Source organism: Pygocentrus nattereri, chromosome 8, assembly GCF_015220715.1.
Source record: "Pygocentrus nattereri isolate fPygNat1 chromosome 8, fPygNat1.pri, whole genome shotgun sequence".
Taxonomy (NCBI): domain Eukaryota; kingdom Metazoa; phylum Chordata; class Actinopteri; order Characiformes; family Serrasalmidae; genus Pygocentrus; species Pygocentrus nattereri.
The window spans coordinates 33,792,675-33,818,242 of record NC_051218.1 but is presented as its reverse complement, the minus strand read 5'-3'; the positions used below and the strand labels follow the sequence as shown (position 1 = coordinate 33,818,242).

Below are 25,568 nucleotides of genomic sequence, written 5' to 3'. Positions count from 1 at the left end.
TTTAAAATTCCCATTATATATTTAAAACTTTATTCATGTACTTCTTGTTTTAGACAATTAGATGAATCCAATTTACAGTGTATTGTATTGGTATCATCATCTTACTTACAGTAATAATACATGGTTTAAAACAGAGGTGCCCAGCCTGGTCCTGGAGATCTACCACTCTGCACAGTTTAGCCCAGCAGTAATCTAACACACCCGAACCAGGTAATGAAGGTGCTCAGGGACATATGAACACTAGAGCAAGTGCGGTGGATCTAAACCTCTGAGGATGGTAGATCACCAGAACCAGGGACGACCACATACACTGATCAGTCCAAAAATCCATCTACAATATAACCATATTCAACAAGGTTAAATCTTTAGTATTGAACAAGCTGATAGAGAAGCTCAACTGGGAAACCTAAATTGCTTTATTTTATTCATCAGGTCAACACCAGTTAAACACATCAGTGCTACAAACACCAGTACAGGGTTCAGTTTCTCCAGGAGAGTCAGTCACTATGCAGTGCACGGTCCTCTCTGAGATCAGAGCAGCAGATCTTCGAGTGCTCTGGTTCAGAGCTGCTGCAGGACAATCCTTTCCTGAAATCATTTACACTCATCAGAACAGCAGCAGCCATCAGTGTGAGATCAGCTCTTCTACAAACATCTCTCTTTATGACTTCTCTAAGAAGATCCTCGACCATCACCATACTGGAACTTATTACTGTGCTGTGGCTGCTTGTGGGAAGATCATTGTTGGGAATGGAACATCAGTAGAACTGAGTAAGTTTTGCAGTGTACAACTAGTCACATGTGTATGTATATATATATATATATATATATATATATATATATATATATATATATATACATGTATAGGTTAATATGATATCTATTTATTTACTGTTGACATCGTTTAGAACATTTCTATGTAACTCAGTTTTTGAGATGTAAAGAAAGTCAACCAGAGTGGTGTAATGTGAAATGATAAAGAAAAGTATTGGCTCAGAATTCTTTACAGTGGTGATGATAAGAATCAGGGGTTGTGATCGCAAAATCTAATTCAAAAATACATATTTTTGTGCATCTTTCTTATAACACCCTGCATGTATTTAAATACAAATAAAGTAAATAAATAAATAAAAATGACAAGAACAGCAACAACAACAACAACAATAAACTAATTCATGTTACCTGTGTTTTAGAGACACTAAAAGCTTTAGATATCTGGTTCCTATCACCACCACTGTGAACTATTCGGACTGAGTACATTTTCTGAAAAATGCACCATTTCACAGCAAATTACTTTCTATTGTCTTGTTTACTTTTCCAAAATGTTTGGGAAAGAAGTGGCATTTTTCATTAATGGGACAAAAATCAGTTTGTTAAACAGTAATAAAATAAACATGATATAAAAGTCTAGCTAAACAAGATCAGATGGCGAATGGATTTTGAGGCTTGAACTTTGTTTTCAGTATGTTGTTAATTCCTCTCTTACTGAAGATCCTGTAGATCCTGTAATGCTGACTCTGGCAGTTTTCTCAGCAGTGTGTGTGGCTGTAATCTGCGCTCAAACCATTTTAATCCATAAACTGAGAAAATCTGAACACCGCGCTGGTGGTAAGTGTTTATTATGAGATGTAGCTGAACATTTTAATAGAAAGAAAATAGAAAATAGTGATGATACTTATTAATAAGTTCAGCCTCATTAAACTGTATCTGAAGGTAATTGTGAAGTTTTATCTCCTCTACAGAGAAAGCTCAGGAGGGGGCTTTGAGTGAGAGGACCACCAGACAGGTAGTCTTTATACACTTACTCTTTAAACTACATTTTCCACTAAGGATTCCATTTCAAATTTCATCTAGAAAAAAAATCAGACCATTTCTGTTTTCTGATTTATGATCAAACATGCAAATTACTCTGTAGAAGTCTTTTTTTAGTTCATGTACATAATAAAATGCACAGATAAATCCATTCAGTCACAAGTTAAGAAAAAGGATGAGGAACATAAAACATCAATATTAGGAAAATTATTTAATAATCTGTATTCAAACCTACAGCACATGCAAATAATTATCATTTTTAGACCCATTTATAACATAAATTCAACATTTTGCTCGCAATCTCAGAGCAGCACATCATCATTAGTAGAGCAGAGCCCTTATCCATCTGCAAAGCTTTATTTTATATTAAAGGCATTAAAGGTGCAGACGTATTATCTCTGTAGAGGATGTGTTTACATTTACTTAGAAAATCAATAAATCATGTCTTTTGACCAGGGGCGCCTGAATATTGCAACAAATTGGTCTTATCTTACTATTGAGCATGAATTATCACCTAAATTCACATCTTTTTTAGTGTTTAATTGGCAGCATTTTGTTCCTTTTGGCTCGAAGCAAAGTGAGGCAATTTTCAGAGTTCATTATTTTGGAGCTACTAAGTGTTTAATAATCACTAATACATCAAAATGTGCTCCATGTTCATGATTAGAAGCTAAAAAGTGCTAAACATGCTTAAGTGAGTCAGTTTGTGTCCCATATTATAAGGCAAAGACATTTTCATGGACTAAAAGGTGTTTTATCTGTCAGTGGGGCAGTATTCAAGGGTACATCTCAGTTCCTTTAGTCAGGGAGCGTATTGTATTGACTCCACACACCGCGTTTGATCTCCAGGCCTTTATTTTACTGTTCTGTTAAAATATTTGGCTATGAAAAGATACAAATATGTACTTTTTCACCTGAGTAAAATGTGTTTAAGGTTCTAAATAAGACCTTAGAACCACTGTTGTAGCTTTGAGGGTACATTTACACTGTTTGTACATTAATAAGCAAAAGAAGTACCTGAACAAAACTTTATTTCTAACAGTGTACAGGCATACAGTCTTAACAATATTAAACTAAAACATTGTGAATTTTAATAAAAACTAATGTATTTTACATGGACCTGGGCTGTTTACTGTGTGATATTACATCTAATATTGACATTATATGTGATTTTCACAAAATATACCAGTTACATACTAAAACAGGCCATAATGACTACAAAGTAATAGAAGGATAAAATATGTCTAATTTGAGTTTATTGAACACAGAACAAGAAATTAATCAATTCCCAAATATTAGGTCAGTTAAAATAATCTCTGGTCTTGCTCAAGGGCAAGAGTTTCACAGTCTATCTTATATTTGAAAGATGTTTACATAATTATTTATTCTCAGTTTATTGTTGGAGAACACATTAATATTCTAAAGGATTATAAATTGATTGCATTAGTCAGTGAATAAATGTAGATATTCTATAGAAAACAGGCTCTTTGATTTTCATCAGGCAACTTAAAGTAGCTCAGTAAATATTGTCATGTATTAATAACAGATTTGTCGGTAAAAACAACAAAATAAATCCTTTTCTACTAGATTCTATCTATTTTTCAGTGGATGATGATGTTTATTTCTCACAGGAGCAGAACACTGAGAACCTGCATTACGCTGCCATCCACATCAAAGAGAAGAAAGCCAAAGGTGGGAGAGTGAAGAGAGAACAGCCTGAAGACGTTGTTTACTCTCACGTGAGAAGCTCCAATGCTGCTGCTCAGCGCTCACATCGCTAGTTTCCTAAGATGATCATGAGTGAAGATTTGGACCTTTTTACTCCTCAAATGAGCTCCAGTCTTTAATCTGTCACTGTTCATTTCTTGTTAGTGATTGTTCTGTTGACTGAAAGTCTCGATTCTCTGAAGGACGACGTGAAAACTCAGCTTTAGAGCGTGTGGTCACTGTGATCACTCAGACTGATGTTGTCTGATATTCAGCTCGATTCATAGAAGTGTAGTGAAATTTTGAGATGGCTGAAATATCACAGTGATAAATGATCACAGTGGTGTGTTTGGGCAGTGCAAATGTTTGGGCACCCCTGGTCTAATGTTGATTTTGTAAACATAAGTTTCACTTCCTCTACAGAGAACAGACTTCTGCACAGCTAAAATTCAGTAAAATTCAAATAAATAGAAATTTTGTGCAGAAATGTGATGGAATGTGTTCATTTATTTCCACTTAGATAATCAGAAAAACAGGACCATAACTTTAGACAAGTAGCTGATTTTATTTAATGGAATATATTTCAAAAGAACACATACTAACATTACTGTTATTTTTACATATTCATTTTTTATATAAATTATATGTTATGTAAGTGCAAACCGTATGATGTCAATGTAAGAGTAAAAAAAATATATAAAAAATATATCATACAGTATGTACAAATAAATCACTGAAGATCAGAGATTAAAGCATTTTTGATATTCATGCCACATTTTAATTAAACCACCCATGTTGCTATTTTCTCTTCAGTACAGATTTCAGCTGTTTCATTTGAGCATTTAAGAATATTTATAAAACCAATTCCAAAAGTTTTGGGACAGTAGGTAAAATGCAGAAAACAGAAAGTGGTTTATGAACGTACTCATATTCGACCTGTATTGGAAAGAAAACAGTACAAAGACAAGATGCTTTATATTTGTTTCTTATCCATTTCATTATTTTTTGTAAATATACAGCCTTTCTGATATTATTACATGTTCTTAGTTTTTCCTAGCTTTACATAATTTGAAAACTCAACTGCATTTTAATATGTCCAAAATGTTGGGACAAGGTCAGTTTAAGACAAGAAACATGATTAAATGTTGAAAAGTAACAAAGGTTTGTTAGTTTTGTTGACTAGCTCAGTGTGAGTGAGGATGGTCAAGGCTCACCACGTTAATTAAAAAAATTACATCAGAAAAATCCATCACTGTAAAAATGAATGTTCCTATTCAGACTGTATTATGCACTGAGGAAGTCAAATGACAATAACACATAGAAAATGAGCTCCTCTATTTGTTCTACTTGTTTTATATAATGTTCAAATGTTCAGGCTGGATCGATAGCAAAACTATTCAGCTGAGCTGCCTATAGCTTAGCATTAACATACTAGTAAGAACTCTATGGAGGTGCTAGTAGATGTCAGCACTAACATACTGATGTCCTTCCCCTCATTTTTCACCAAGTTTAGGTATTTATGGCCAGAATTGAAGGTCTGCTACTAATAGCTATAGGTCATCAATGATGAATATAATGTTCAGCCTATTTGTAAATAATTAGTTCATTCATTAACTTATTCTATATGTCCAAAATTTTGCAGACACCGGCTTACCCAATGTTTCTTCTAAAATAAAGAGTATTAATAAGGAGTTTGTCTTCCTTTTGTATTTCATAAACCTTATCATAATGATGAGCAGCAACATGATATCGAGTTTAAACAGTGGTTTTAATTCTCATGTTGATAAATTCCTGGCTGGTGAAATTTGTCTTTTCACTCAGTCTGGACCTTCTGCTGCGTCGCTCTGGACTTATTATTCATATCGTGTTCACTGGTGATATTTTATGTATTAAAGTTTATATCTCAGATCTTCTAATGTTTGGCTTTGCCAACTATACAAGGTGACATTACAAGATTTATTAAGTAAAATATTAGTTATTTAGTTATTAGGCACTTAATGAAGATTTAAATAAATAAAACAGAAAAAGTTGAAAAAAATGCAATCTAAGGCCAACTCTTACTCAAAGAAAGGGAGACTGAATAAAACAAAATAGTCATATGATCTTTTACAATATATGAGAAAGACATTGTCTAAAAGGATGGAAGTAGTTAAAGGTGAGTAAATCTCTTTAACAGCAAAACTGAAAACCTTCACAGGCAGATATCCTGAGCTGCTCATATATGACGGCTTCTCTATAGAGAGCTTATGACAGCTGCTGTTAAATATAAGACTATGACAACCAAAACTATTGATAAGAGCTCAAACAGAGCCCAGAGTACTTTTTATGGCCAAACAGATCAAGTCAAGCAGACAGAAAGACCCATGTGACTTTTACCAGCCAATGAGCTTCAGTATAAGACCCCAGGCTAATGCAGTTTGGTGCTTTGGTTCCATTCTTGCCTACATATTTGCCTTCAGGTTATAGCTGTTGCTTTTCCAATGATGGCTCAAGCTGCGATTATCATCTTACTTCTCTACAAGATATGTAAGTTTCATGAAGATCAACGATAAAAAAATATCTTTGTATTTATTATTGCTAATTCAGCTTGTTTTAAAATCAATCCACATTTTTTGAATTGACTGAAAGTAAACTTTGTTTTACAGACTCTGTTCCAGCAGTGAGAATTTCAGAGCCAGTAGTCATCTCAGCTGAGCCTGGTAAAGAGGTCACTATCACCTGCACATTTGTAAATGACTCTAGTGCAGATGTTAGGATTTGGTACAAACAAAGACTGGAGCACATTCCACTGGAAGTGGGATCAAAGTGTAAAGATAAGGACCCAGTAATGTCACCACGTTTCAAACAAACAAGATTTAAAATAGACAGAATAGTGAATGGCATTTCTCTCAGGATTGAACGTGTTACTAAAGAAGATGAAGGAATGTACTTCTGTGGGCTGGACAGACAGAATGCGATGGACTTTTCTACTGCTACATTCTTGGCTGTAACAGGTGATATAATTGATTTATTGTTGTCAGTGTTGCTTTTATGTAAAATGTCTTTTTAATAAGTCATATTAATGCTTTGAGAATATTTAATATCATATGAAGCCAGTATTAAATACATTGTTGGCATTGATAGTAGAACATTTCTTATACTGTCTTTATTATGCTTTCCAGGACAGTCAGACATATCAGTGCTCCAAACTCCAGTACAGGGGTCAGTTTCTCCAGGAGAGCCGGTGACTCTGCAGTGCACGGTCCTCTCTGAGATCAGAGCAGCAGATCTCCGAGTGCTCTGGTTCAGAGCTGCTGCAGGACAATCCTTTCCTGAAATCATTTACACTCATCAGAACAGCAGCAGCCATCAGTGTGAGTTCAGCTCTTCTACAAGCAGCTCTCTGTATGAGTTCTCTAAGAACATCCTCGACCAGCACCATACTGGAACTTACTACTGTGCTGTGGCTGCTTGTGGGAAGATCATTGTTGGGAATCGAACATCAGTAGAACTGAGTAAGTTTTTTTTTTTTTTTTAAGTTTTTGTACATTTCTTTTGAGAACTGAGCTTAGAGGTCAGTTTAAGTTCAATTTGCTATGCTGCTCTTCACCACTCTATTGTGGTGCAGTACCAGCATCTACAGAGGTTTGATTAATAACCAGCACGCATCACCACAACGTTAAAAATCCTACCAATAAAATTATAAATATTCTATTTTAGAAATTGTCATGTGGCAGAATATTATGGCAAAATGTATACTTCCAATATACCTCCAAATATAACATTAGCAGTAAGCCGAAATAGGGATTTATGCCAGACTATGTGGAATGCTTAAATACCGTAAACCCTCAGTTCCTTATGATCATCATCATCCACAGCATCCTTAGCTAAGGGGGATTTCAATAACCATGGTACCACTTTGCTAGCCCAGAAAGAGTCCTTTCTTTGAGGGAAGCTTTCAAGGCTGAAAATGTCCTCAGCCACTAAGGCAGAACATTTTTCCAGCATTCGAACACCACCAGTCCAGGCACCCCTTAGGGACAATGCAGCGTCATCCAAGTGGGCAGCCCAGGCAGCCATGTAGCTGTGGTGTAATGTCACTTAGGCAGCCGGCCCAAGAAGCCTCATAGTTGGTCAAATTATGTTTCATCCACAAAACATGTCATCTGTCCAGATGTGTTGAAACTTTTGCATATGACTTCAGCTATGAAGTATTATAGTGGGTAACATTACAGCCAGGGGTTTAAATCCCTGTTTGAGGAGTTGAGCTGGTATTTATGGCTGCTTTAGGAAACTCCAGCACTTCTATGAATGTAAATATACAGTAGTGTCATATTCTAATATCTTACAGCCTGTCCTGTGGATCCCACTGTGTTCTATCTGGGAGCAGCTTTGGGAATCTGTGTGATTGTGATCTGTGTTCAAGCCATTCGAAACTGCAGCGGTGAGTGTAGCTTAATCTGTCATATATGGTGTTATTATACTTTGTAAATAATGACTAATTAATGCATTTTAATTTGTTATTTTACAATAATGCCTTAAATTGCAAGATTTAGGAAATATGAACATACAGAATACATGTAAAGTCCTTTTTTAAAAAACTATTAATGGAATAACAGCATTGAATGTCTGACTGTATAATTGAACCTGCAGTTTTTATGTTCTCTTGCTTTTATTTTTTTGTATGCTTGCTTTTATTTGCCTTTCTAGATGTAATATGAAAATATGAATACAAAAGTATGAATAAATAAAGTTTATTATTACTATGAGTGGGCTTCATTCAGTAGTATCTTCTTATGTTTTGTTCCTGAGAAAAGTCCTAAGATAAAGTTTCAAATAAGAAAACATTAATGACTGTCAGAATCTTGAGGGTTTTAAGAAGAAATTTCATCTTAAGATTGCTTAGTGAATGAGGCCCATTATATGAGGCCTAATAATGAAAATTAGTAAAATAATGATTCATTTTTTATTAATTAGGCTTGTGCAAACTGACTGTAACTAAAAGTGACCAGCACTGAGGTCATATTCTCTGATCTAAACTCTAAATATGAGACTGTGATCTTTCTTTACTACATCATAGGGAGAGATCACGATTCGGTTGTGGAGAACAAAGCCAGTCAGGTACTACATGTTCTCTCATCCACACTGATGCTGTTTAATTCTTATAGAGTTCTTTAATCTTCAGCCTTTAATATTTCATATTCATCTCTACAGAACTCTGCAGCTGTGGGGCTGAATTATGAAGCCAAAAGCCTGAGAATGAAGAGTGGATGCTCTGGACACAGTGTTTACTCTGAAGTCAGATACTTCTCAGTTACTGACCCCAACAATCACTGACTCACTGGACTCTCTTCTCTTTCAGCAGCAGAAGTGAAATTTTCTGTTACTGTCAGCTTTGTAATCTGTATCTGTTCATTTGTGTTTGTGCTGATTTCAGTCATGATCTACAATCATGTGCTTCACTTTGCTCTGAGATCAAAACTGCATGACTGAAAAAAAGCAGTCTGGTCTGGTATGAAGTGTCAGTTCTCTGAAGGAGCCGAGCGAGAGCAGTTTTAGAGTGTGTGGTCACTCAGACGTGTGACAAACACATTAATGAGCTCAGATGTCTGATATTGTTCACTCTCAATGGAAATGTAGAAGACGTGTTTCAGGCTGTAGTGAGAACAGATCTATATACACAGTTACTGTTTATTTGCTTTGTTTAACATATTGGGAGAAAAGTAAAATAAAATGTGGCCTCCACAAAGTTATGGAAGTTAACCTAAGCAAATAAAGTCCAGTCTAGTTTGGTATGAAGTGTCAGTCCTCTGAAGGAGCTGATGAGAGCAGTTTTAGAGTCTGTGGTTACTCACAACTGTGGTTGAACGACTGAAAAAAAACAGTCTAGTTTCAGGTCTCTGAAGGAACAGAATTTGTGGTCACTTTAGACATTTAAACGTGGCAAGCATGCGCTCAGATGGTGTCTAATATTGAGTTCATGAGGCTGTAGAAGACGTATTTCAGGCTGTGGTTGCTCTTCAGGCCTTTAGAGATTATAACTGATAGCTTGAAACTGAATTCATGCTCCACCTGTTTATCTACGTTTAAAAACTTCTGTTAATAGTGTTCGATTTATTTGTTGACTTTGACATATTGAAAAAAAAAATGCCATAGCTATTCACAAGTCAATGTTTTGTTATTTATTAGGTTTTTCAATGTGTTTAATTGAGCATATAAACAGTAATTGTTTATTAAAGTGTGCAGAAGTGTGTTCTCTGTAGAAAATCAACATTGTGATATTTACTTATTATTATTTTTACTTTACAAAGTATGACTTTTAGCAGCCAAATAAACACACTTCATATTTCAGGTTGTTGCAGGTTGCTTGCTGAATATAAATATAATTTTCTTATTATTTATTTGGTTCTAAATAGGTAAACAGACTTGGTGACACAGAGAAAGCTCTAATTCTTCAAGAGGGCACGTTTTTGAAAGATGAGGTTGTTTAATTGTTTAAACCATCTTACAATGTCTAGACAACATACATTTTACATGAAAAAAATATATTAAATCATTTTTTTCACTTATTCTTTGAGGTCACAGGGCAGACCTTTCAGCTTCTTACTGAGACTTGTTTTCTCCCCTTGGTAATGTAGAGTAAAAAGATGTGTGTGTTCATGGGCTTGTTTGTGCTCCACTGTAAGCACACTAGCACAGTGAGGAGTTTGTCATCATATCAAACCACACCACTCTTTTTTTTAAAAAACTGATTTTCCAAGTGTGGCTCAGAGGACTCTTGGGCTGGTGCTCTGATGCAGCCTGACCACTTCAGAGACCTGATTGAAGTGATGTCACAGCCTGGACTGGCTGCTTGATTGACAGGTCACTGCAGCTGTGGGGCTGCCTGGACTGGTAGTGTTTGGCTGCATGAGCAGCACTACAGCAGCTCTAGAAGGCCTCTCAGGTTGGCTGCCTCAGCGACGCTACATCATACCTGACTGGCTGCCTGTGACGGCCACCTGGATAATGCTGCATTGCATCTATGAGGCTGCCTGGACTCACTGTTTTTGGCCGTGGGAATATGCTAGCTCTTTGTAGCTAAGGACATTTTTGGTCTTTGAGGCTTTTGGCCTCCTGTGTGATGCATCGTAGTTGCAGGACTAAGGACTCCTTCCATACCAATGAAATGACTCTATACCATGGTCAGTGAAACTCCCACCCCCGCTACCTGTGGGTACCATGAAGTTGTGCGTGTGTGTGTGTGTGTGTGTGTGTGTGCGTGTGTGTGTGTGTGTGTGTTCTGTGTTGTGTATTTAGGTATTGCTGATTATGCATTATGTTACTTTCTGATTGGAAAGCGTCTTGAGCATGGGAAAGGCACTATATTAATAAAAGTGATGATATTGATAATAAAGATATTTCATGATGAACTGATTGATATAAAAGTTGCCTGATATTTTTTTTTTCTTTCTCTTGTAAAGTTAGTGCTTTAGAGATAAAGGGTTTTGTTCTGACAACAACCATATCATTCCTGTTTCAATCTCCCACCATAGTATACATCTGTCTTTTATATTAGTACTGAATTACTGTCAGTATATTTCATAAACCTTATCATAATGATGAGCAGCAACATGATAGCGAGTTTGGTTTAGTGGTTTTAATTCTCATGTTGATAAATGCCTGGCTGGTGAAATTTGCCTGGTACTGGACCTTTTTTATTTATTAATGGCATTATTTTTAATACCATATTATGTATTAAATATTTTATCTCAGGTTTTCTAGTTTTTGGCTTTGCCATCTATACAAGGTGACATTACAATATGTATTAAGTAAAATATGAGTTATTTAGTTATTAGGCACTTAATGAACATTTAAATAAATAAAATAGAACAAATTGAAAACAACATGAATTGCAATCTAAGGCCAACCCTTACTCAAACAAAGGGAGACTGAATAAAAGAAAATGGCCATACGTTCTTTTGCAATATATGAGAAATACATTGTCTACAAGGATGGAAGTAGTTGAAGGGAAGTAAATCTCTAACAGCACAACTGAAAACCTTCACAGGCAGATATCCTGAGCTGCTCATATATGACGGCTTCTCTATAGAGAGCTTATGACAGCTGCTGTTAAATATAAGACTATGACAACCAAAACTATTGATAAGAGCTCAAACAGAGCCCAGAGTACTTTTTATGGCCAAACAGATCAAGTCAAGCAGACAGAAAGACCCATGTGACTTTTACCAGCCAATGAGCTTCAGTATAAGACCCCAGGCTAATGCAGTTTGGTGCTTTGGTTCCATTCTTGCCTACATATTTGCCTTCAGGTTATAGCTCTTGCTTTTCCAATGATGGCTCAAGCTGCGATTATCATCTTACTTCTCTACAAGATATGTAAGTTTCATGAAGTTCAACAATAAAAAATATCTTTGTATTTATTATTGTTAATTCTGCTTGTTTTAAAATTAATCCAGATTTTTTTAATTGACTGAAAGTAAACTTTGTTTTACAGACTCTGTTCCAGCAGTGAGAAATTCAGAGCCAGTAGTCATCTCAGCTGAGCCTGGTAAAGAGGTCACTATCACCTGCACATTTGTAGATGACTCTAGTGCAGATGTTAGGATTTGGTACAAACAAAGACTGGAGCACATTCCACTGGAAGTGGGATCAAAGTGTAAAGATAAGGACCCAGTAATGTCACCACGTTTCAAACAAACAAGATTTAAAATAGGTAGAATAGTGAATGGCATTTCTCTCAGGATTGAACATGTTACTAAAGAAGATGAAGGAATGTACTTCTGTGGGCTGAGCGGACAGAAAGAGATGAACGTTTCTACTGCTACATTCTTGGCTGTAACAGGTGATATAATAGATTTATTGTAGTCAGTGTTGCTTTTATGTAAAATGTCTTTTTTAATAAGTCATATTAATGCTTTGAGAATATTTAAAATCATACGAAGCCAGTATTAAATACATTGTTGACATTGATAGTAGAAAATTTCTTATACTGTCTTTATTATGCTTTCCAGGACAGTCAGACATATCAGTGCTCCAAACTGCAGTACAGGGTTCAGTTTCTCCAGGAGAGTCGGTCACTCTGCAGTGCACAGTCCTCTCTGAGATCACAGCAGCAGATCTCCGAGTGCTCTGGGTCAGAGCTGCTGCAGGACAATCCTTTCCTGAAATCATTTACACTCATCAGAACAGCAGCAGCCGTCAGTGTGAGATCAGCTCTTCTACAAGCTGCTCTGTGTATGAGTTCTCTAAGAACATCCTCGACCAGCACCATACTGGAACTTACTACTGTGCTGTGGCTGCTTGTGGGAAGATCATTTTTGGGAATGGAGCATCAGTAGAACTGAGTAAGTTGTTCTGTGTACTAGTAGGCACTCATGTAGTGTGTAGATACTTACAAACACTTTATATATCAACTCATAATTTGTAAAGCAAATAAAAGGTTCATGAAAGAAATGGACAGTGCATTAGAGCTGTATAGACGTACATTCTACCAGAGATGTGGGCTTCAAAGTCAATGATATGTGTCTACATCAAAACAGAAAACAGAAAATACGACACAGGTGTTGAAGCAGGTGTTGTAATCCATATCGTGAGACTATAAATCATAGAGCCTTGCTAAACTATAGCCATGAGTTTACAGTTTTGATCCCAAACTTTTGTTGCACCTTAAAGGAAAATTCTTCAGTTGTTGATCTTAGATGAAAATTAAGAAAAAAACTAATTCAGAGCAGTTTAACGTGGCATGATTCACTTCAGAGACACTTAACTGAACCATATTTCTTTACAGTGGTGGTGATAAAAACCAGGGACCAGGGACCATGAAATACCACGCAAAGTTTACTTATTATCCAAAATAAATATTTATACAGTACTGTGCAAATATCTTAGAATATCTAAGAATATATGAGAACATAATATATATATCATATATATATATATATATATAAGAATATATGATATATTCTTGTGAATAAACAATACTATTTAAGATACATGCAAACCAGCATAAATATATTAAAAACTAACTAAAAAATGAACATTACTGTGTTTGGTCACAGACTTGTCATTGCCCCCAGTCATTGTATAGTTAAATATATGTTATATGTACATTTAATAAATATATTTAATTCCATCACCAGCGCATTTGATTTAATATATTGAGGTACTGATGAGTAAAATCTAAAATATTGGATGACAACTACAATTACTACTGGACTACTTCTAGGAGAAGTTTGGAAAGGGTTGAACGTGTATGTATTCATTTATTTATTTATGTACGGGGATCTATGATGTAACCCTGCACATATTTCCCAACCACTAATGGAATTACAAAAAAATTATATTTCACATCAAAAAATATATCAGGCATTTCATGCAATAATCTTCTGTGACATTAAACATTTACAGTCTCTGGTTTCTATCACCACCACTGTGAACAGTTCTGTATGTTTCTCTACAATACTCCAACCACTGCAGCAAACCCCTTACAATGTGTTTATGTATTTTTTAATGATGCAGATTTTATTTTAATGGTGGAATGCCCCTGTACTGAGAGAAAGATGCGTATAAGACCCGACTGAACTAGCAGACCCAACTCAGGTCTGTACTGTGAGAAATAAGTATACAGCAGCTTGAGGTACAGGACAATCAGGGAGGCAGAGAAAGAATATAAACTTCAAGCAGACACAAAACTAAAATGTCTTTGATCATGTTTAAAATCAACTTTCTCAACACATGTAAAATGACTTGGTCAAGATAAAAACGTTTAAATGGAAAATGGTTTTCATGGCTTGAACTGCTGTGTTCATGTAAACAGTATTTTAATGATTCCTGTCTGTAGATCCTGCAGGTCATATCGTTCCTGTAATGCTGACCCTGGCAGTTTTCTCAGCAGTGTGTGTGGCTGTAATCTGCGCTCAAACCATTTTAATCCATAGACTGAGAAAATCTGAATGCCGTGCTGGTGGTAAGAGTTCATTCTGAGATTCAGCTGAACATTTTAATAGAAAGAAAATAGAAAATATTGTTAATACTTATTAATACCTTTAGCCACATTAAACTGTATCTGAAAGTGACTGTAAAGTTTTATATCCTCTACAGAGAAAGCTCAAGAGGGGGCTGTGAATGAGAGGACCACCAGACAGGTACTCTTTATACACTTACTCTTTAATGCTATACATTAGTTTCAACCAGCAATAAATCTGCCTATTTCTATTTTCATTATGCTCTGACTTTCAGTTGAACTCTCCAATAATTAGTCATCACAATGTAAAATAAATGCTTGAATAATGTAGCTATACGCAAAAGTTTGGGCACCCTGGTCACATGATGTCTTTTGCTGATCTGTGTGACAATATGTTACACAAATAAGAAAACACTTAAATATAGAACTCGTATGCTACTTTTTTCCCAGTCTGTTAAATTTGTCAAATTAACAGTAAATGGGTATTAAAATGTGCAGACGTCTGTTCTGAAAATCAACAAAACATGTCATTTGACCGAGGACATCCAAGCTTTTGCACATATCTGTACTTTTAATGCAAATTATTTAGCATGAAGCACAAATTACCACCTAGGGTCTCATATTATTGGTATGAAATTTTCATCATTTCTTTCTTTTATGCTGTAGGTAGTGTCAGGTGACCTTTGGAGCTTATTGGTTTAGAGCTAATACGAGTTTAATAAGTCAATATAATAAGTTGTGTTTCATAAACTAAAGTAGAAAGTTTTGATCATTGCTACTTAGAGGCTAAAAAACACAATGAGTTTTAATAATTTGTCAATTTCTGGCTGAAATTCCAAAGTAAGTGTCATTTCACAGGCAGTTAACAGAGAAAAGTTACAACCAAATCTTTTAATAATTTACACAAATCTAGTTATTAAAATGTGATTAATGTCTAATTACACACTCAAGATCTAAGCCGTTTATCTTTCTGGGTCATGGGGGCTGCTGGAGCCTATCCCAGCTCTCAGTGAGCGAAAGGTTGGAAACACCCTGGACAGGTTGCCAGTCCATCACAAGGCAGACACACACACAAACACACACACAGAGACCAAGGGGCAATTTAGACATGTTGTACTGCATGTCTTTGGACTGTCTTTGGACCTCACCCAGCTGGAGAATGGAACCCAGGCCCTTCTTGTTAATGTGTTAAAAATCATAACACCACTGCGTCGCCGCGTTGTGGCCTACTAAACTCTGATTAGCTCTAATAAACTTCAGACCTGACACAACAGCCTATAAAATGAAAAGGAATGAAATGGCAATATTATGCTAATAAGATGGTAGAACTAATTTGCATAAACAGATTAAGTAGATGTTATTATGTATAACTGTTTATTATTTATGATTACAACAACTAAAGCCATTCAGTTTTTATATAATAGACCTCCCTGAATAAACTATGCCTTAATTTATTGAATAAAGAATGAGACCTTAATAATCCCCAATATGTAATCCTTTAACTAAAGTGTTGCCTTCATAACCAGGAGTTTACAGTCTGTCCTGTATTTGACAGACATTTTTCAGTTTCATGCTAGAGAACTTTCTTCTGTATTGTTTTAAGACAATTGTGTAAGTCACTGAGTAAAAGTAGATGGTCTTTTGAAAAAAATAAGTCTGTCATTCATCAGGCAACTTGAAATAACTCTGGAAATTCAGTGTTTTTTAAGAAGAGTTTTTATTTTTTTCTCCATAATTACATCATTGTTTCAGTAAATGATTGTGTTTATTTCCTAGGAACAAAATCCTGAGAACCTGCATTACGCTGCCATCCACATCAAAGAGAAGAAAGCCAAAGGTGGGAGAGTGAAGAGAGAACAGCCTGAAGACGTTGTTTACTCTCACGTGAGAAGCTCCAAAGCTGCTGCTCAGCGCTCACATCGCTAGTTTCCTAAGATGATCATGAGTGAAGATTTGGACCTTTTCATGCCTCAAATGAGCTCCAGTCTTTAATCTGTAGCTTTTATTTCTTGTTAGTGATTGTTCTGCTGATTGAAATGAAGTCACGGTTCTCTGAAGGATGATGTGAGAACTGAGCTTTAGAGCATGTGGTCACTATGATCACACAGACTGATGGGCTCTGATACTGCATTGTCTTCATGTGAATTACTGATATTTGCCAGAAACTTATGCCTCAAATAATGCATGAAAAATGACAGGGATGTGCCAAAGTCTAAGCAGCTCAGGTTAAATGATGTTCAAACTTCTGCATACGACTGTAAGCTTGTAAGTGGTTTAGCTTCAGATAAGTAGCTGATGACCAATTGGTCATTCACTTTAAATTAATAGTTTGTTTTTCTACCCCAAGTGCTGTTTTAATCACAACTTTACATTAAAGACAACAATAATGTTTTGTGTGTGGTGTTTTAATAAGACATCCTGCTTGTTTAGAAAGGGAACCAATGATTTTCATATATATATATATATATATATATATATATATATATTTCCAAATAGATTGGAAACACTATGAATGCAATAAAAACATAATAATAAGTAAATTACTTTTAACTATTAAATCCAATAACATTGTAAATTATTTCTAACGTTATTCAGAATCAAATGATGTAAAAATAGAATGTCACACATCATTCATGTATTCACACATATAATATTTTAGTCAGTGGTGTTTTCCATTCATTTTCCACTAAATATTTTTATTCAGGGGGGCTTGGATAGTCACATCCACTAAACTCAGAATGGGAACAGGATTCAATCAGTTCTGAGTTGGAAGACATGGAACTGAAATTCCACTCTCCTGCATTAATATATATATAAAACTGTAGTAAATTATATTTTATTACTTTATTCATATACTTTCAAATTCATGCCAGATTTACATAAATCCATCTATGATGCTGTTTTCTCTTCAGTGCAGATTTCAGCTGGTTTAACTGGTCATTTAAGCAGATTTAGATTCAAGCAAGTTAAATGTTTTCTAAAGTTATTAAAGGACACATGACATTTTACACGTCAAACTCCTTTTCCTTTGTGTTTCTTTAAGGAAAACTATGATAATGCAATGGTGATTAAATGTATATTCTATATGTCGTGTTTATAAAAGAATCCAAGCATACAAGAATTTGTTCATTCTTTTATTTACAAGCAGTCAGTATTAAAATAGGAAAGTCATAAATGATTAGAATTATAACTGGAAATGTTATTATAACGATTTATTCCCAAACAGTTACCAAAACTCTGTATTCTTATTTCTAAATAAAATATTATTGAAAGACATAATTAGATCAAGTGAATGAAGCACATCACTTGATTCTCTGATGATTCATAAGTCATGATTCATTAAATATTACTGAACAGACATTTACAGAATAATATAAACAGGATAAAATGACTTTGTGATTGTGACAAAACCAAATCTCCATTTATTTATTTATTTATTTATTTATTTATTTATTTATTCATTCATTCATTCATTTATTTTTATTTTTATTTTTGGAGTTGCAGTTTACATTGCGTTAAACTAGTACAATCAGCAGACAAATAGAAATGGTCCAAAATGACTTTAAAAAATCCATTGCATTAAATTATATTAAAAACTATAGACTTTTCCTCTTTTTCTGTAAAGTTTGTATGTTGGAGATACAGTTATATGCAGAAGCATGTGGAGGCTTTTTCGGTCTTGTGTTCAGTAAGTGAGGCGCTTCTCAATGTGGTTCAGATTTAGTAATTGACTTGGTATTTGAATAAAATTCTGCTTTTGAGCACCGAAAACTCCACAGTTCTTTTAAGTATGGATGCATGTGAACCTTTCAGAGTGTGGCGACATGAGTGTTTGCATTTTTTTCTGTATTTGGTCCCAATTTATATTAAATGTCTAAGACAATGTAAATACAACAATACATGCAACAGCAATGTAACTGCTGGTGATGCATTCAGTGTCCAGTTTATGTAAACACATATATGTATCAGCTTTAGTTCACTTCACTCATCAAATAGTTGCAGCAGACAGCATCATGTAGTTACAATGTGTAATAAAGTGAACTGCTATTTTTCCAACAATACTGTTCTGATTGTAACAAGAGATGCTACTGTGCATAGTATTAGAGTATTTTCACTGAAGCTGCTCAGCAAAAGCCAACTTTCCTAACATTTAGCTAGTTATAATAGAAAACTTTGGTTTAAATAGCAAGTTTTGAACCATTCTGTAATATAATGGTGACAGCACATCTTTAAGTGTAGCATTTATTAATGCATCTAATTATTTGTGTTGTATTATAAGCTATGTCTGGATTTCACTGTATCTACAGGGCAGCTATATTTTCAGTTTTTGACATAATTTGAAAATGCATGTTGGTCTTTATGATGTGTGTAAATTTCATGAAGGATGGACCAAAATAAATGGCAAAAAATTACTAAAAAATCTGGTTCACTTATAGGTAGATAGATAGATAGATAGATAGATAGATAGATAGATAGATAGATAGATAGATAGATAGATAGATAGATAGATAGATTTATTGTCATTCACATCACATGTGGTACCTGAGGTGTAATGAAACATTGTACTCACGGTCCAGTTAACTCCCAATGTGACAAACAATAAACAATAAATAGAAGGTGCATAAAGGGGAGGACAGATAACAGCAGCATGGACCACAGCAGTATGAGTATGAGGTAGAAGGTGTACATCTTAATACTGGTAATGTATAAAGTGACATGTGTAGGCATGATATAGTGGAGGCATTGATTCAGTACAGCAGCAATAAAATGAATAAGTGGACATGAAGTGCCATTGCAGTGTTTGTTCAGTTGGAATTTGAGAGTCTTACAGCTTCAGGGAAGAATCTGTTCCTCAGTATGGTAGTTTTGCTCTTAATGCTCCGCAACCTCCTACCTGAGGGAAGTGGTAACTTGATCAAATTTATCAATCAATTTCTTGAATTTTGAAGATAATAATAAAAAAAATATGCTGTTACAGATATGAAAATATTTATGTAAATTATGTAATTTTATGTAAATGTAATTAAACATTGAATACACAATAAATAGTAACAATGATGTTCCATGTACTATTAATGTGTAATTACACAGTTATTAGAGGTGCTACAAATAAAAAGATTTACGTTTTTGTTTCCTAATTTTGAATCTGACTTTTTAAAGGTTTTGGCAAGTGGACTATAATTTTAATTTCACTACTTTTCCATTAGAATGCACAAAAGCCTGTTGTTACCAGCAGGTGGCAGTGTGAGCATTGGCTGTGTTTTGGGTATCAACTGTGGTTTCATACTTCTTTTCTCTCAGACTTGAGAGACTATAGTGAATATAAGCCACATCTTCTGTCTAATTACTTCATTTCAACCCTGTTTTACAGGAACATTGTCAGACATACAGGACACTGACTTTTAAAAGAGTATCATGGAAAAAATTCTGTAACTGTTCAAATGTTTTTATTAATGGCTCAAAGTATTTATTGGTCACTGTTGTGGTCACTATTGTATGGTATATTTGATTGAGAATATACGTGAGATTCTAAGAAAACATGTGTGGAGTTATTTTTGCAGTTAGCCTGTTTTTCCAAATCCTGACTTTGATTAAAGACGAATTCCACCCATTTAAAGAACATTCTGCATAATTCAAGTGAGGGGAAGTAAACTAAGTCATTCAGAGTGGTCTGATGTGAAATGGTTCACTGTATATGATACTGCACTGCGTTGGTGTTCTGACTTGGCCTGAATTAAAGGCCTAGCTCTAAGAGTCTCATTATACATTCATATCTTACATTCTTACATATCTCACATATATACATTCATTTCTTTGTAGACTCCTGATCAGTGTTTCTTCTGAAATCAAAGATATTTGAAATCTATTTGAAAGCCATTACTTATTACATACTAAGTATTATTCTTGAGTAACTACAGGGACTTCATTGCAAAGTAGCTGAGGTATTCTTAGGTCATAGAAGTGTGTAATAAAACTTTGCGCCCCAGCCCTGGAAGAGGTTACACAACAAGCAGACCCAAAAAAACTCAAATGTTAGCAGCCAATGACCTTTGGATTTGATCTACTGAGGCCAACCAGCTGATTGTACTCTGTACTTAAAATAAAAGCTGTGTTCTTCTTCTATGTTGAGTGTGAGGTTAAATTAATTAAGTTTTTACATATCTTCACTAAGGGCGCTAAGAATCGACTGGAGTGGACTGTTTTTTTTTAATGGTACATAAATCATTATTAACAAGGAATTCAGAAGAATGACTGGTGGGAAGAAAAAAAAAACAAAAAAAAAACCTTGTGACATTTCCCAGCCAATGAGATCTCTTGAGCTCAGCATACTAATACAGTTTCCTGCTTTGATAATAAGGTCCCTTTTCAAGTTACTTCAGATAAGCTTCTTACAATGAGGGTGATGATGATGATGATGATGATGGCTCCAATGATTCTCATTTTATCTCTCTACATCATATGTAAGTTATGAATTTCACAAAAGTTATTTTTAAATTCTGCACTTGTGTAACTTCTGTTTGTAGAATGTCATCCACTGTTTTTCTTATTGCTCATAATTGATTTCATTTCATTTTGTAGGTCTTGTTGAAGCTGTGCAGCTTAATGAGCAGTTTATCTCAGTTAACACTGGAGAAAATGCTACTCTGTCTTGCAAAGTTGAAAAGTCTGATACTCAAGTTAAGGTTTGGTACAAACAACATCTGTGGCAGAAACCTAAAGAAGTGGTATCAAAGATAGACCAGAAACCTCCAGTCATTAAAAATGGTTCAAAATTCAGTGTAAATGAAGATTTTTCTCTGACTATTAAAGAAACTTCTGAAGATGATGAAGGAATGTACTTCTGTGGGAAAACTGATGACAAAAACATTCACATTTTCTAATATCATAGTCGTGGCTGTGACAGGTAATCATATTACTGCTTTTAACATATAATCATTTAAACCCATTTAAAACTTTTCACAATAGCTTTTTTTAAGTAATGTTGCAATCATATTACACAGGATTTATTATGTTTAGAACAGAACATTGGGTTAATGTCTTACATTTTAAATGATTAACATAATACCATTTTTGATCATGACATAATGTATCTGTAAGTAAGACATCCTTATTATATTCACCAGGGCATCCTCAGTTAAGCATATCAGTGCTCCAAACTCCAGTATGGGGGTCAGTTTCTCCAGGAGAGTCGGTCACTCTGCAGTGCACGGTCCTCTCTGAGATCAGAGCAGCAGAACTCCAAGTGCTCTGGTTCAGAGCTGCTGCAAGACAATCCTTTCCTGAAATCATTTACACTCATCAGAACAGCAGCAGCCGTCAGTGTGAGATCAGCTCTTCTACAAGCTTCTCTCTGTATGAGTTCTCTAAGAACATCCTCGACCAGCACCATACTGGAACTTACTACTGCGCTGTGGCTGCTTGTGGGAAGATCATTGTTGGTAATGGAGCATCAGTCCACTTAAGTAAGTCTGTGTCTGTTTATGTGCCTGAAAGTTTTAAATAGTATAAAGCTGTTGGTTCCTGGTTAACAGTGAAATGAAGGTATATCACAAAGTCTAAAATTGTTTTAAATTTGACAGCATTCTAAAATCATGTGGACTAAATTCATTAGTTTTTGCATGCTGCCATAAACCGAACATTAACTCGATTTAGGCCTGGTTCTGTGGGACTTTAAGATTAGGCAAAGAACTGTCAGAAAAGCTTTGCTGAAAACACATTTTGCCAGCCCACCTTACTCATACCAAAGACCAGTGCTGTAGTGTGCACATCACTTTTCTGGTATGTAGAACGGCTCTGACAAATTATACTTCTTTTTTCTGAACATTAAAGAAAATAAAAAATAAAAAAAATAAAAATCTGTAAATTCACAATAACTTAAAGTAGGTACTGTAATAAATATGAACACACAATATAAAGTCTTTTCTAATAATAACTTCTCGTGAAGTATTTACTAAACATTTCACTAAGAATATGCAGGAAAACATGTTACATACAACATACAAGCTCCATTATTAAAATTGATGCTACAGGTATATAGTACTAAACGCAAAGTGGGAGAGTCAACGTATGCCTGCATTAGCTTGGCGCTATCATAACACTGCAAAACCCAAACACTCTTAAAACAGAAAGTCAACTTGAAATTGTAAAATATAACTGTATACACTGCTTTTCCCTGCGTTCATCTAACTCAAACTTCCTAGTTCAGTCAAACGTTCTAGGAACTTTGAACAGCAACACTTTCATTTGTTGTGCAACTTTCTAAGAGTTCACCCCACCATCAGGAGATTGTAAGTTTGAAACCCAGTGATCCCACATTCATAGGGATCCCTGTCCATACGAGAAAGCCCAATTCATGCCCCTGTTGCCCTTTCTTCCCCTTGATACCCTTGATGCATGGGCCTGTTTGCATCTTCTGTTATTGGTCCTGATGTTTACTTATGTTTACTTATCCAACTTATCCATGTAAAGCTCTTATATCATGTTATTCCTGTGAAGCACTCCTCTTCCACAGAACCTTGTTGTGTTTTTGTCTTGTGGTTGTAAACTCCACAACGTAAGTTAAAGCCTGGATTTTCCAGTAGTTTTGATGCTATATTGACAATTTCCAGCTGGCTTTCCTTCTATTTTTGAATAACCATGCATCTTTGAGTGAATACATTCATTTGTTTGTGATGCATCCACTCTTTCTGAATGGACGTCATTGGAGTCATGCTGAACAGTATTTTGTTTGCAACATTTATCTAAAGAAGAACTTTATCTCTATGACCTGTGCATCATTCATAGATTGAACTGAAGCTCTTTTCATTGCAGTGAAAGATCATGATCTGCTGCTGTCCAGGTTTAAACATCTGTGAATGTTAATATACAGTAGTATCAATTGTAATGTCTTACAGTGAGTCCCACTGTGTTCTATCTGGGAGCAGCTTTGGGAATCTGTGTGATGGCGATCTGCATTCAAGCCATTCAAATCTGCAGGGGTGAGTGTAGCTTAATCTATTATGTACGATGCTATTATGCTTTTGTAAATAATGATTGATTATGAATTTTTACCAAACCCTTTACATGTCTCTCTTAAAAATGCAATGGTTTGGTAATATTTACTGAACATGTACAAAAGAAAGAAACAAACAAAACAATAAAAATCAAAAACTTTGGTCAGGCCTGACCTCACACTGCATGATGCTAAGACAGTATAGTTTGTTTTCTGCAGTTCAGGTTATTGTAATACATTGTTCTCTGACATCTTCAAAAAGAGTATAGACAAACTACAGCTTGTATCGAATCAGCAGAAAGAGTTCTTACATCAACGCAGGAGAGTGAATATATTACTCCAGTACTGGCCGCACTTTACTGGACACATGTTCAGTATTAATAGACTAGCACCATTTATTCAGTTGAGCTCAACATCTGCTCCCATTTCTTCATTTATACTGGCTTTTATTTGCCTTCCTTTTACAAGCATTTCTGCATTTTAATGTATGAAAGCTGCTATCTAACTACAAACTGAGTCTTAAAAAAAGTGACCAGCACTGAGGTCATATTCTCTGATCTAAACTCTGAATATGACACTGTGATCTTTCTTTACTCCATCATAGGGAGAGATCATGATTCGGTGGTGGAGAACAAATCCAGTCAGATACTACATGTTCTCTCATCCACACTGACGCTGTTTAATTCTTATAGAGTTCTCTAATCTTCAGCCTTTAATATTTCATATTCATCTCTACAGGACTCTGCAGCTGTGGAGCTGAGTTATGCAGCCAAAAGCCTGAGAATGAAGAGTGGACGCTCTGGGCACAGTGTTTACTCTGAAGTCAGATACTTCTCAGTTACTGACCCCAACAGTCACTGACTCACTGGACTCTCTTCTCTCGTAGCAGCAGAAGTGAAGTTTGGGGATGTTTTCTGTTACTGTCAGCTTTGGAATCTGTATCTGTTTATTTGTGTTTGTGCTGATTTCAGTCAGGATCTACAATCAAGTGCTTCACTTTGCTCTGAGATCAAAACTGCATTACTGAAAAAACACAGTCTGGTTTGGTATGAAGTGTCAGTTCTCTGAAGGAGCCGAGCGAGAGCAGTTTTAGAGTGTGTGGTCACTTTAGTCATTCACACGTGGCAAACGCTCATGAGCTCAGATGGTGTCTGATATTGTGTGGATGGAAATGTAGAAGATGTGTTTCAATTTGTAGTGAGATCAGATCCATATACACAGTTTATTTGCTGAGTTTAACACAATAATAAAATGTGAGCTGTGTAACTGCTGTGCAGGTCCTCATATATACTCTTTAACCTTAGACTCTAGTGTTTTATTTTATTTCATTATTCCTGCCTTTTAATCTCTTGATGCAGTTTTCTTAAAACCTTTGCTCAAATATTTTGATGTGAAAGCTGAAATTCTGTTGATATGTTTAATTTTTTACAAAATGTGGCTTTCAGGAGGAAAAATGCATTTAAATGTATTATTTTCTGAATAAATGAACCGATGATGACTTTGGCCTGCAGCTCTCTGGTGGTGTTATGTTTATTATCAATAAAGCATTAAAAATGTTACTGTAACTGATTTTAATGGTAATATCTGAAAGAAACCTTTTGCAATAGAATAGCGGTGAAAACTACTGAATAAGACTTGAGTGTAAATGTGTGTAGCTGGTTTTGAGAACTTGCTGTCAACATAATGAAGCCATGTTTATATCCTGCACTGCTGTGAAGAACTAAAGTGTGTTTAATGTGTAAATGTTTTAAATGTGCTTGTTAAATAATTTTCATGAAAGGTTTTTGTTCTACGACCATGTGAAGATTTTTTTACATAAAATAAAATAATGTAAGACGTCAAATAAAATGGATTAACGAAGTAACAAAACATTTAATAGCTACAATATTTAATAAAACACTGTATTTTACATGAATATAGTGTTTCTCTGATGTGTTTGTTTACATGTTTGTTTACATGAATCCATGTATTATAGCTCTAACACAAACAATATAAACATGTTTAGATGCAGATTCTTATTGAAACCTGTCTTTCTATACTTTGTGATGGAGAGTTAAAAGGTCATTTTCCACTAATTCAAACCACACAGTTGTGCATCATTGCTTGGAGGAC

The 25,568-nt window shown here is 35.1% G+C and overlaps 1 protein-coding gene and 1 long non-coding RNA gene across 2 annotated transcripts; both read left to right on the top strand.

Moving 5' to 3' along the window:
* The first annotated feature begins 715 nt into the window (after positions 1 to 715).
* LOC119263879 lies at positions 716 to 24,099 on the top strand. The gene is made up of 3 exons (XR_005130600.1): positions 716 to 771; positions 7,850 to 7,942; positions 24,061 to 24,099. It is a non-coding gene; the product is annotated as an uncharacterized LOC119263879 (long non-coding RNA).
* Positions 11,826 to 16,497, top strand: LOC119263877. The gene is made up of 6 exons (XM_037540663.1): positions 11,826 to 11,877; positions 11,996 to 12,343; positions 12,513 to 12,845; positions 14,342 to 14,467; positions 14,602 to 14,645; positions 16,241 to 16,497. The coding sequence occupies exons 1-6, from the start codon at positions 11,832 to 11,834 to the stop codon at positions 16,388 to 16,390; spliced, it is 1,047 nt and encodes a 348-aa protein (XP_037396560.1). The 5' UTR covers positions 11,826 to 11,831; the 3' UTR covers positions 16,391 to 16,497.
* Positions 24,100 to 25,568: the final 1,469 nt, after the last annotated feature.

Bases quoted from the DNA above. Each gene is read 5' to 3' on its own strand.
- LOC119263877 (XM_037540663.1), top strand. From the start codon at position 11,832: ATGATGGCTCAAGCTGCGATTATCATCTTACTTCTCTACAAGATAT. The intron at 11,878-11,995 runs GTAAGTTTCATG...TTTGTTTTACAG, and splicing joins CTTACTTCTCTACAAGATAT to ACTCTGTTCCAGCAGTGAGA. The intron at 14,468-14,601 runs GTAAGAGTTCAT...TATCCTCTACAG, and splicing joins ATCTGAATGCCGTGCTGGTG to AGAAAGCTCAAGAGGGGGCT.